Source organism: Sturnus vulgaris, chromosome 2 (assembly GCF_052056855.1).
Source record: "Sturnus vulgaris isolate bStuVul1 chromosome 2, bStuVul1.hap1, whole genome shotgun sequence".
NCBI classification, from domain to species: Eukaryota; Metazoa; Chordata; class Aves; order Passeriformes; family Sturnidae; genus Sturnus; species Sturnus vulgaris.
In genome coordinates, this window is record NC_142244.1 from 80,326,374 (window position 1) to 80,339,265 (window position 12,892).

General features: G+C 42.2%; 1 protein-coding gene across 1 annotated transcript in view; it reads left to right on the plus strand.

The window, feature by feature from the left end:
* Nucleotides 1-260: 260 nt before the first annotated feature.
* The window catches only part of TM9SF2 (transmembrane 9 superfamily member 2), a 29,784-nt gene continuing 17,152 nt past the window's right edge, over nucleotides 261-12,892 (plus strand). The window contains exons 1-4 of the mRNA XM_014873361.2: nucleotides 261-514; nucleotides 5,207-5,274; nucleotides 6,402-6,495; nucleotides 7,187-7,314. Of these exons, the coding sequence (XP_014728847.1) occupies nucleotides 383-514; nucleotides 5,207-5,274; nucleotides 6,402-6,495; nucleotides 7,187-7,314 (422 nt within the window). The 5' untranslated portion in view covers nucleotides 261-382. The remainder of the gene's footprint in view (nucleotides 515-5,206; nucleotides 5,275-6,401; nucleotides 6,496-7,186; nucleotides 7,315-12,892) is intronic.

The following is a 12,892-nucleotide window of genomic DNA, read 5'->3' on the forward strand; positions in this document are numbered from 1 at the left end:
GTGCTGAGGAGCCCAGAACCGGACACAGGCCCGGGGCTGCAGAGAAGGGCAGGATCACAGCCCCCGCCCGGCTAGCAAGGCTCCTCCTCACGCATTCCCGGTGCGGCGCTCCCGGCGGGACGGAGCCGCGCTCGCGCTGCCGTGGCAACGGGGGCGCGAGACACCCCGGAAGCGAACGCGCGCGCCGGCCCCGCCCCCCGGCGCTCGGTCAGGCGGCCCCGCGCGCGGAGGGTGACGACGTGTCGCGCGCGCGCGAGGGGGAAGCCGGAAGCGGCGCGGCCGCGTCAGGGCGGGCGCGGGGGGCGAGAGACGGAGCCGCGACCCCGCTGCCGCCCAGCGACCCCGGCCCCGCCGGCACAGCCCCGCCGCCCCCCGGCCCGACATGGCTCTGCGGCGCCTTCTCTTCTTCGCTGCCGCGCTGGCGGCGGCCTCCGTGCCCGCCGCCGCCTTCTACCTGCCGGGCCTGGCTCCCGTCAACTTCTGCGAGGCCGGCAAGGAGAAGCCCGAGTGCAAGGTGAGCCCGGGGGGCGCTGAGGAGAGGCCCCTGAGGCCGCCCGGGTGCGGCGGGGCCTGGATGTTGTCCCTTGCCGCGGGGGCTGTGTAGCAGGGTTTGTCCGGAGGGCTTGGAGCCGCCTCGCTGTGCCGTACCGAGGCTCCCCGGCGGCGCGGGGGCTGTGGCTGCGGGAACTCGGAGCGTGGAGCGGTGCACGCTGTGCTCAGGTTGCTCACAGAATTGTTAGAGTTGGAAGGGAGCGGTGGAGATCATCTGGTCCAACCCCCCTGCCAGGGCAGGGTTGCCGGGAGTAGGTGACACAGGAACGCGTATGGAATGTCTGCAGAGGGGGAGACTCCGTGACCCTCTGGGCAGTCTGTTCTAGTGCTCTGCCACCCTCAGTGTAAAGAAGTTCTTCTTCGTGTTGAGGCGTAGCTTATCGTGTTTGAGTTTATGGTCATTGCTCCTTGAAAAGGAAATTGATGAGACAGAGGACCCAGGGAATGGCAGAGGTGCTTGCCTGGCTCAGCTCCGGCCTGGCTGGGAGGTGACCACGATCCCTCCGAGGGAAGGAGGGAGCTGTCGACTCATCCTATGAATTACGGCCACGTCGGGGAAGTAGGAAGCTCCGGCCGGTTATCTCTCGGGCCCTTTCAAATCCCTGCAGGAAAGCTGCTGCAAGTAAGGATGGCAGGTGACAGGTCATGCCGAAGGGTGTGTGTGTGATTCTTGGCAGGAGCGAGCAGCTGGTGGCTGCAGCAGATATCAAAGTAAGCATCCAGTAACACTTTCCTTGCTGTGTCTTCCTGGCTGCAGGAACCTGAAGTACAAGGGCTTCTAGGCCCTGTGTCAAGTGAAGCTTAAACTTGCCTTCATGCCTGCAGAAGTGACTAGCAAATTTCACATAACCAAATAACTCATTTGTACGGATATTGGTGGGGAGCATTCATGTAAATCTCCTCTGATGAAAAATCGTCTTTGCTCCTTTGGGGTACCTTTTGAAGTTGTTTCCTGCTGCTGTGATGGAAATTACAGCAGACTGTGCTTTAATACTCAAATGAGAAAGTTCAAGACCAATCAGTTTTATGATTCATGGTCTTACTACTGTAGAAAGTGGCTGTCTTGTACTTTCTGAGCTCTCAGCTTCTGCGTTGCATGAAACATTGGTTCATAATTCTTCAGAATAAGAGCCTGCTTAAACTGTATGCTTTTGGTAAATATCATGTGCTGACTTTATCCTTCTGCTGTCCTGAATCAGCAGAGCCAGGAATAAGCCAGGCACATAATGAAGACTCTTCAGTTGTAGTAGTATATTCTCTGGACATTCTACTTCAGGACCACAGAAATGGTGTTTGGAAGTGACCTCAGCAGGTCACATACTACAGCCTCATGAGTATGGAGCATGAGAGGACAGAAAGCACCACTTTTGTCAACACTTGATCAACTCAGCTCTACCTTTGTTTAAGCAAGCTTTGGAAACATCCAAGCATAGAGTATCCATCTCCTCCCTGGGTGACCTGTTAAAGTGCTGCACCACCCTCTTAAGGAATGGTTTTTTTTTTTTCAAATACAGGCTAAAGCTTTCAAGCTGCACTTTGTGCTTTTTCACAACATCCCTGAAAAACATTGCTATGTTTGGATTATTCCTGTTTTAAGCTTGTAGAAGAAAGATATATTTTTTTAAGTCAGGTGGACCACATGGCCTACTGTCTTTTTTAACCAACCTGAGACACTTATGAGGTGATCTTTCTCAGATATCTCTTTATTTTTATTCCTCATATAGCACGTACAAAATGTTTGTCTTCTCCTGAGAATTTATCATTTAATAAATGTAAAGTGAGGTACTTGGGTAATGCAAATGTACCACCAGCAGGCAGCTGAACACCTCAACAGCTGTACTAGTGCAAAAATTCCTTCTGCAATTAGCCACCTCTTATCAATTTCCATGTTAGATAAAGGTATATGGAGAAGTCTAAAGCACTCTTCACATCTAATTCTCTCCAGGTAATTTGCAGCTGACTGTACTCTGGTCCGTGGTAGGGAGAAACAATATATGATCAGATTATTGCTGTATCATATTTATGTAAGTGGATAAAATTAAGCTTCCTTGGACAGGCTTCATTTTTTTCATTTCTCACAGATTTCTTGCAGTTACCACTGTTAATTGCAATGTCAGTAATAGTGAATTTTCCTCTGCATGAGGATTTTGATCCACATGCCAGATCTCAATACCTACTGTCTGTTATGATCCCTGTGATCTCCTGTCCTGTGTTGGTGAGACGGGATGAGATGTTGTTAATGGGGCATGCAGGTAAGAGCAATGAGACCCTTGGCTTTCTTCCTTTTGCCAAGTTTCCTGATAATCTGCTTGGGCAAACTCAGGTTGGCTGCTGCTTCTGGTTTTGGTTGGAATATCACCAGAAATGGAATGGGATCTATGCAGACTTAAATAGTAATTCTTGTCTGAAGATTAAGAATCATTACTCAGTTTTTAAAAATACTGATCGCTTCAAAAACGGTTTGGTGTTGTATGGGAAATGGTTTATCAAATATGCTGATCTACAGTAATGCATATAATTCTTAGGAAAAGTTGCAACATTTACTTAAATATCTTCCAATGAAAAGTAGCTAATTTAAGGCCATGGTTCTGTGGCCAGCGGAGGCAGTCTAATTCCCTGCTGCTGGGAGTGAGAGATTTCATTCCTGTCTTCCCCTGGGCAATGTATTTGTGTCCTCTGCATTGACCCTGGTGTGTAACTTGTTTTTTTGAGCTTAACATGGCAGGAAACTATCCAACTTTTTACCAGTCTAGTTTCCTGCTGTGTTAGGGAGTTGAAGTGGCTTACAGAATTATGGCAAGCATGCACTACCCAGAGGTGAGCAGCAGGTCTGCATGGCTTAGGGCAGGGGAAAGATGACCCTTAAGGTGTGTCTTCACTTAGTGGGTCATGCTAACAGTTCACAGAACTTCTTGTGTCTCCCAGGACTCCATTCTGACTTGCACATGGACGGCTAAACTATGTCAGTAAAACACAGTACCCAACTGAAGTATCTGAGCTACAGATACATGTGAACATTTCCATATTTTCTTTTCCTCCAGAATTTCTTGGTTTGGCTAAACTTGAGTGAATTTTCATAGGGAGGAAATGCTCTTCTGTTGGTAATATAATAGATGGCTTGCTCTTAAAAGGGAGAGGGCTTTTTCTTGAGGACATTCACCTTTGTTTTGCTCTTCAGCTCTTGTCTGATTACACAGTAAGACAGCTCAGTTTGTGTTGTGGTTTAACTCTAGCTGGCAACTAAGAGCCACACAGCTTCTTGTTTCCTGCTGACCCCAGCGAGATGGTGAGAACTGGGGGGAAGAGTAACTTGTGGGTTGCAATAAGAGTTTAATTGAAATAAAGTAAATATACTCAGACTACTAATAGTAGTAACAATAGGCATAATAATAATTTTTAATGAAAAGGAGAGAGAGAGACAGGAGAATAAAACCCAGGCAAAACAAGTTGCACAATACAATTGGTCACCACCCACTGATGGATGCCCAGCCCATCCCACAACAGTGATCGTCCCCTTCCAGCCAACTCTCCCAGTTTATGTACTGAGTGTGGCATTCCACGGTATGGAGTGGCCCTTTGGCCAGTGTCTCTTGGTCATGCTCCTTCCCAGCTTCTTGTGCACCTCCGTGCTGGCAGAACATGGGAAACTGCAAAGTCCTTGACTCAGAGTAAGCACTGTAGCCACAACTTAAAGCTTCAGTGTGTTATCACATTGAATACAAAACACAGCACTGTACCAGCTGCTAGGAAGAAAATTATATCCCAGCCGAAGTGAGGACAGCCTGCTGTGATACTAAGAACTGCTCTTTAAGTATTTTTTTGGTAAGTCTTTTGCTATTTAAGCCCATTGGATTGGTTTACTAGGCAAGCAGATAACTGCCAAAAGCAGTATAAAGCAAACACTTGAAATTTATTAGAACTCCAAGACTAGAATAAGGGAAGGGATTTTAAGACTAAGAGGGAAGAATGAGAGAGCTCTTCCTTTCCTTAGAAGTGGGCTAGCCTGTCTGTAATTAATGTATGTAGACCAAACTAGTCTGAAACCACAGTAGACTGAATTTCAGGTTCTTACTCAAGAGTTACTAAAAAACTTTTATAGGAAGGTAAATGTGGGTATCCTTGCCTTCTCTTTGAAAAGAGATTATGATCAAAATTAAAATGTTGTATCAGTCTGAATACATTGTTGAAATTATCATAGGTCAGTTTTTAGCTACTACACAGATTAAATATTGGAGCATCTTAATTACAGAGAGAAGTACTGGTCTCATCTGCACTTCTCTTCATGTTCTTCTGAGATTTTTATTACGCTAAAGTTGTGGTGATGACTAATATGACTAACTTGGTACATTAAACTCAAACACTGGCAGCTGCTAAGGATATTATTTTTGTGCATGGTCTCCTGCTATCTTGTAGTTGGAATGGTTATGTTAGCCTTTGAGTGTTTTTGTCATGTGGTCACTGCATTTGTGATGGTTAGATAGTGCTGTACTTACGCTCTCAGCACATACAGTTCACTGTACATCAAGATAGATGATTATACAAATCTTACATTTTCGGCTTTCCTTAACCTTATTCAAACAAATCTATTTTTGCATATCCATGGGAATCGAAAAAGTGCTTTAAATATAACTGCTGATTATCTCTGCTCTTTCAGTCTGGAATCGAGCTGTTTGTGAACAGACTTGACTCAGTAGAGTCTGTCCTCCCCTACGAATACACTGCGTAAGTATATTATACTGTTTGTGCCATTTTAATTGTCAATTTTTCCAAAAGGATGGATTTAATTTACCTTCAAGTATTATTGACATCTTGTTACAGCAATGTGCCACTGAGGCATGGCTATTTATTTTGCTAACATAAGTTTACAAATACAGAATTTTCAATGAGCAAATGGATCCCTACATTGCTTCCTTTGTCTCGGTTGTCTTTGCTTATATTTCAGTGCGTGGATTCATAGGCTCTCATGCAGGTTGAATCACTGTTGTAATGTAGCTTAAGGTTAAAATATGTGTGTATAAATATATGATACTTTACTGCATTAGTTGTCACTGTAGATCAAAGTATTACCTCTGTCTTTAGTAGCCGATGCCAGATGAGTTAAAGTGGTAATGAGGTGCGAACATCCCATCAATTATCTTAATGAGGTGTTAAATGTTTTCTTTGTACACATCATAGGAGTGCACAAAATGTATCAGTGTCTGGTACAACGATATAAAGTTTTTGCTATAAAGAATATTTTGACTGTTAATATTGAAGAGCTTAAGCACCAGTTATGTCTACACTTTAAGGAACACAAATGTGATATATTTAAAAATAGACTGGAAAAACAGATGCAGATGTTATGTCTGGAAAAACATGGAGGATGTAAATGTGTTGGTGAATAAAAATGTAATAACCTGTTCAATAGTGTTTGTTGTAAGGTAACTGTCTCTTGCGTTATTGTATTTTATTGTATTGTGTTGTGTTGTATTTTTTTATTTTTATTTTATTTTCCCTCAAATTCCAGAATCTGGCCTGCATGCTTTTTTCTCAGTCATTATTAAACTCTAGATGAAGATTTAATTCTTGTCTAAAATCCCTATTCAAATAGGAAACTTCTAATTACTTTAAGAAACTTATCCTACATTGTTCTGAAATAGCTGATGAAGAGATTTGATTGTTGGTTCTGTTTCATCTGGTTTATTTTCAAACCGGGAAAGTGATTTTCACACTTCACAGGTTAAATGAAGAAACTGTTGTCTACAGGGAAAGCTGTATAATTCCTTTACTTGTAATGTGCATGTTGATTTGGGAACATTATTTGCAGCTGAGAATAATTTATTCATTTTTGTGTCTTTTCTCTAATTCAGGTTTGACTTTTGTCAAGCAGAAGGAAAGAAGCGTCCGTCTGAAAACCTTGGCCAAGTCTTGTTTGGAGAGAGGATAGAACCGTCTCCTTACAGGGTTTGTTCTCTGGCGGGGTGTGCATTCAAATGTAACCAAAGGAGATCAGAATCTTGAAGATGATTTTCACAAGGGCTTTATCTGAGAAAGCTTCAGCATCTGAAATTCCACACGATAGAAATCTGTCAGTTTAACCTAATTGTAACTGTGTGCTTTGCATCGTGGAGCTGTAGCCTGAAATGCTGTGTAGGTTATCCTCTCTCTTTGGGATCTGACAAAACCTGATTATTGCTGCTCAGCACTCTCATTTCTTGGAACCAGATCAGAAAATATTGCAGCCATGAAATGGAAGGATTATAAATGGTGTTAGCTTGCTGGTCTTTTCTGGTGACTGAAGCTCTCATATTCTCTCTTACAGAGGTAGTAGGAGAGAAAGTTATCAATTGAAGCTACCTGTGGCAGCATGGCTGCTGTGAGGTCAAATGACTTATCTGGTAAATCATGGCACAAAACGTGTTTTAGTCAGTAACAAGTTCTTGCCGTAGGGCTCCTACAATGAGTACAGGAAGGGTTTAGAACATCCATCAGTGTAAAAACCTCCTCTTGAGGGTTAGTGTACCTAGTCTCAGTAATTTGTTAGGTGTTTTCATTATAATAGTGTACGCAATGAAATGTATAGGAGAAATGTTATGTACTGAAATAAGACAGTTTGTTATAACCTTTTTGCTCATGTGTCTTTCATTTTTCTTAGTTCACATTCAACAAGAAGGAGACATGTAAATCTGTTTGTACAAAAACGTATGATACCACAAAGCCAGAAGATAAACAGAAATTAGACTTTTTGAAAAAAAGTATGCTACTGAATTACCAACATCACTGGTAAGTTGGTATCAAAATTCATAGATTGGTTAGTGTAGCGTGTTGGTGATAATTTAGTTTATACTTTTGTATTTGCAAGTTAATACAGATGGAACACTAGATATGTGCTCTTAATTTCTTCCCCTTCTGTTTTTTGCATAAAATGTTATATTGTTTGTTGTCTTCATTAAGAAAATGCCTTCACTTGAAGGATAAGCACTAAGAGCAATGGAAATGCATCTGTTTCTAAACACAAAGCTTTGTACTTACTGTAAAATACTGCTGCTTTTTTTCACCTGTAAATGTAGAAGTTCGTTTTGCCTTAGCTTGAGAAGTCTTACAGGACCTTTATTCTGTTGCTGTGTTGTCTTTGTTTTTTTCAAGAGCTCTTGCACTCACCTTCAAATGCTGTGTACAGGAGACAGAATCAACAGTTCTGAGATTTTTATGCAATGTTTATTTCTTATCTATGGATGTGGAAGGGAAAAGTGGCCAATGAAAACTAGTTAATGAAATAATTTTGGAGAATGCTTGGTCCTTTCTTGTTCTCTGAGTCTCTCTGTAACCATCTGATTGACCTTGGAGCATGCTGGGGCTCTGTTTCAGCTCATGCATTGAATCCTTGTCCAGTGGGCAGTAAGGGTGGGACAAGGCTGAATGTGTGTGCTGAATCTCAGGCAGATTTTCTGTTTCCCAACACTGCACCAACATCCAAGAGCTATGAAATGTTTATCAGCAGGCTCAGTCTTGACACTGGAAATACACAGCCACATTATCAGTGTTTATTTACTGCTTGATGTGTTGGCATGCTCTGCCAACAGCAGCTTTCAGGTGCAAGAATAGAAGGGACTTGGGCAGGAGTTCCTGAGGCATATCTTTGCAAGGAATACATGAGCATCATTAACTGATGTCACTCATAGGTATGCTCTAATTCCAAATATGGACCTCCTGCTTTATGGGAACAAACGTGTTGGTCTTCATCTAATTGGATTTAAACTTTTTGGATATTTTAGTAAAAATGCACGTTGAATGTTGCTGTTGTCATTAACTGTTTTTCTGAAATGTCACATTCTATTCCTTCAATTTTGAAACAGTTGGAAAGGCAACAAGTGCATTTTATACTGCTCTCAGGAACTGATATGGGATATCCCTTTGTGGGAGATAAACTGTGGTTCACTGATGTAAATAGTTCTGGGAACATTTTGAAAATGAGTGTAGTAGGAAGTTGATGGGTTATGTCAGAAGGGTTCACAGGCAATAGTCATATGTTCAGGTAGATGAACAAGGAAGCCATAAAGAAACTCTGAAATGTACAGCTACTTTTGCAGGGATTTGTAGTGTATATACCTAATGCTAAAATAAGTGGAGCTTTGAACGTGCTGGACTTGATTATATTCTTCTTAAATCCTGCATATGTTTGTAATATTTGCACCACTTTGAATTTCAATAATGCATGTGAGTCTGTCATAAAAGCCTCACTTATAAAGGGTTGCGTTATGTTTTGGTGTGTAAATTAACAGTAGCTTCCCAAGGTTATGAGGCTTGAAAGAATTTTATTTTTTTTTTAGGAAAGCCCATAACTTAGGCTGATAGAAGCTGAAACAGAACTGTGTAAAACTAACCATACAAAGAAGTATTTCAGATTGGTTTGGGTTTTTTTCCCTGTAGATTAAATTGTTTTAAAAATATATTTAGTGTATTCAAGTATGCTTTTTTTTTTTTTAACCAGTGTACCTAACTTGATAAGACTGTTGAGATTTAAGAAATATATAATTCTGGTTTTCAGAATTATTTGAGAAACTTCCCTTGAAATATAGATTATTTCTTAGTTCTTTTAATGGCATTTTTACAATTTTTTTATTGCTCTGGCCACTGCCCTAAAACTTCAGAACCACTAAAAAAATCCCTGACTATGTCTGTTAGTCCTCCTTAGCCAAAGCTTTACAAAGTGGCAGTGGCTGGATTTTGTGATTATTGATTCATGCTCCAGGAGTATGGTATAGTGGTATGTTGTACAGGGATCAACAAGGTAGCATAAGTGAGGATTCAGTAGAGGGTTATTATCCAGCTTCAATTTATCATGAAATTCCTGGGGAACACAGATGGTGAAAAGTACTTTTAAGGTTTCAAAAGCCACTTAATAAGATTAAGAATTGACATACTGAATTGGACTCAGCAGCTATACTGATATCTTGCCTGACAATGTTCATCACCAGATGTTCTTGAGAGACATATAAGAACACTGTTGAATAGCTTATTTGCTCCACATGTATAATCTCTTCAAGTCATTTTAAATTTTAAGATTAGCTGTGAAAAATGATTTGCTACTTAAACTATCAATTTGTTCCGGCATTGCCGCTTGAAGGCAGCTCAGTATGCCTTTGCTGCATGGATGCATAGGAATCCAAATGCTTTATCCAAACCAAACTTACTTGCAATATGTTAATGTTGCCTTGTTTTGATTAGGAGACAAAAACACTAACAAAAGCGAGCAATCTCTCTAGCATATGTTATGGAGATAAAACTTCAAATATACAAGGACAGGATTGTTTGTGTTGGAAAAGACCTTGAAGATCATTGAGCCCAACCATGTGGTGGGTTGACCCTGGCTGGACACCAGGTGCCCAGCAAAGTGCTTTGTCGCTTCCCTTCTCAAGTGGACAGGGGAGGGAAAATGTAGCAAAAGGGTCAAGATATGGGTAGACCGAGATCACTCATCAAGCACTGTCATGGGTAAAACAAACTCAAATTGGGGAATTTAGTTTAATTTATTACCAGTCAAATCAGAGAAGGGTAATGGGAAATAAACCCAAATCTTAAAACTCCTCCCCAACACTCTCTTCTTCCCAGGCTCAACTTCACTTCCAGTTTTCACCACCTCCTCCCCACAGGGGCACAGGGAATGGGGATTGTAGTCAGTTCATCACACATTGTCTCTGCCACTCCTTCTTCCTCAGGATCAGGACTCTGTACACTCTGCCCCTGCTCCAGTGTGGGGTTGCTCCCATGGAAGCATTTTTAATAAATATCCCCAATGCAAGTCCTTTCCATGAGCTGCAGCTCTTCAGGAACTGCTCCAGTATGGATCCCTTCCATGGGGTGCAGTCCTTCAAGAAGAGGCCGCTTCAGCCTGGGTCTCCCATGGGTTTGCAAGTTCTGGCACATCTTCTGCACAGTGGGCTCATTTTTCCATGGAGCCACAGGTCTTGCCAGGAGCCTGCTCCAGTGTGGGTTTCCCATGGGATCACCGCCTGCTTCAGGGCACATTTACCTGCTCTGATGGGGGGTCCTCCATGGGCTGCAAGGGGACAGCCTGACTCACCATGGGCTGCACCACAGGCTGCTGGGGAATCTCTGCTCCTGTGCCTGGAGCATTTCTTCCAACCCTCTTCTCCACTGACCTTTGGTGCCTGCAGAGTTGCGCATATTCCCACTCCTCTCTCCAGCTGCAGATGCTGTTGTGAAGGGGGTTTTCTCCCTTTCCTAAATCTGTTTCCTAGAGGTGCTGCCTCTGGTCACTATGGCCTTGGCCTTGGCCAGCAGGGACTCTATGTTGGAGCCAGCTTGCACTGGCTCTCAGAAATGGGAGTTCTTACAAAAACTTCTATACCCCCCTGCCAACCAAAACCTTGCCACAAACCAAATATAGACATTAACCTAACACTGCCAATTCCACCACTAAACCATGTCCCTAAGTTATATCTAGTCTTCTAAATACTTCCAAGGTTGACTCCATCGCTGCCCTGGACAACCTGTTCCAATGCCTGACCACCCTTTCTGTGAAGAATTATTTTCTAATATCCAACCTGAGCTTTCCCTGCACAACTTGGGACCGTTTTCCGCTCTTCCTATCGCTAGTTGCCTGGGAAAAGTGGCTGACCTCCACCCTGAACATCTCTCAGGCATTTGAAGATAGCAGTAAGGTCTCTCTTGAGCCTCCTTTTCTCCAGACTAAACAACTTGAGCTCCCTCAGTCACTCATCATAAGGCCCTTCCCCAGTTCTGTTGCCCTTCTCTGGACATTTTCTAGCACCTCAGTGCCGTTCTAGTAGTGAGTGGCCCAGAACTGGACACGAGGTTTGAGGTGCAGCTGCCCCAGTGCTGAGTACAGAGGGACAGTCTGGTTCTGCTGGCCACGCTATTGCTGATACAGGCCAGGATGACACTGGCATTCTTGGCCACCTGGGCTCACTGCTGGCTCATGTTCGATTTCTCTGGACCAGCACCCCAAGTCCTTTTCTGCCAGGCAGAAAAGCACTCTTGCCCCAGCTTGTAGTGCTGCATGAGGCTGTTGTGAACCACGTGCAGAACCCAGCACTTGGCCTTGTTGAACCTCATGCCATTGGCCTCACATAATATAGTCAAAGTGTAATGAATCTAAATCTGGAATAGCTCCTTACTTGCAACTTCATTGTACCTTGTAGTAGCATGGTGAAGTGAGTAGGAATTGGTTGGTGCTGCTGCTGCTTCTTGCAACTGCAATAGCCTTTGGAATCTCCTGAAAACCTGGCAACTCTTATTTTTGTAGGGCCTGTCTTCATCTTTTCTATTGTGTCAATATAAACCAAGATTACTGCAGTTTATTTCTGCTGGGTAGCTACTGGTAGGGATTATACAGCTCTCTCCATGTTGCGTGGGTAAAGGCAGAACATACCCCACTTTTCTCCCATGTCTGCTAATGTGCTTTGAAAAGTAGTGCTAATATAGAGGCTGTTCCAATATGCAGCAGATTAAATAGTGCTTTTTTTTGTTATGTGAAGTCATAATTCCTGTGTTTAATATAATTAGTTCAATTCCTGTGTTTAAATTAAGTATTTTAAAGTATCTTTAAGACACTTAATTGTAAAGACATTCAGTAGCTTGATAAGTTGTACAAAATTTTGTTAGCTTTCAGTGGGATGTCTTTTTTTAGTTTTTTTAGTTTAGTGATGCACAAAATGTGGCAGTTGTCTAATGTCTTCATATATGAACTTAATACACGTTTGAAAATATACCTTGGGTAATTGATGCTGGCAGATACTGAATTTTAAGTCTTCTTTACATGACATATTTTGGGGATTTACCTTCTAGCTAGTTTAAACATTTCATAAAACATAAATTGGTTTAGGGTCTTCTAGTAGTTCCTTTTAGGAAGGGATCCTTTCTCCACGTTTTAAATTATGTTTTTGGTTTTGACATTTGTACTGTTAGTTGCATGTTAGATCCAGTTTGTGTCTTGCTGTCTTTTAACTTTCTTCAACTCATCATGGGAGCGTGCACTTCCACAAATTTTTCATTGAAACTGACCTATAAACCCCCTGATTTTAGGTATTACGAGTATAAATCTTGTGAGGCAATAATATAAAAGCAGCAGATTTGAAAGTTATTATTTCCCCAGTTGTTTGGTGGCTTACAATTTTTTGGTAATGCAAATCATCTAATTAAAATGTTGCATACTCTTTGGGAGCTATAAATGAGGTTAATGATTAGGAATTCATTTAAATAGCAAAAGAAAATGTTTTAGAAGTGCCATGAAAAATGTATTTTGCAATGAAAGAGCAATGAGGAAGCTGGAGAATTAATATGTGATGTAGACTTTGTTTTTTAATTTTGTGTTTTG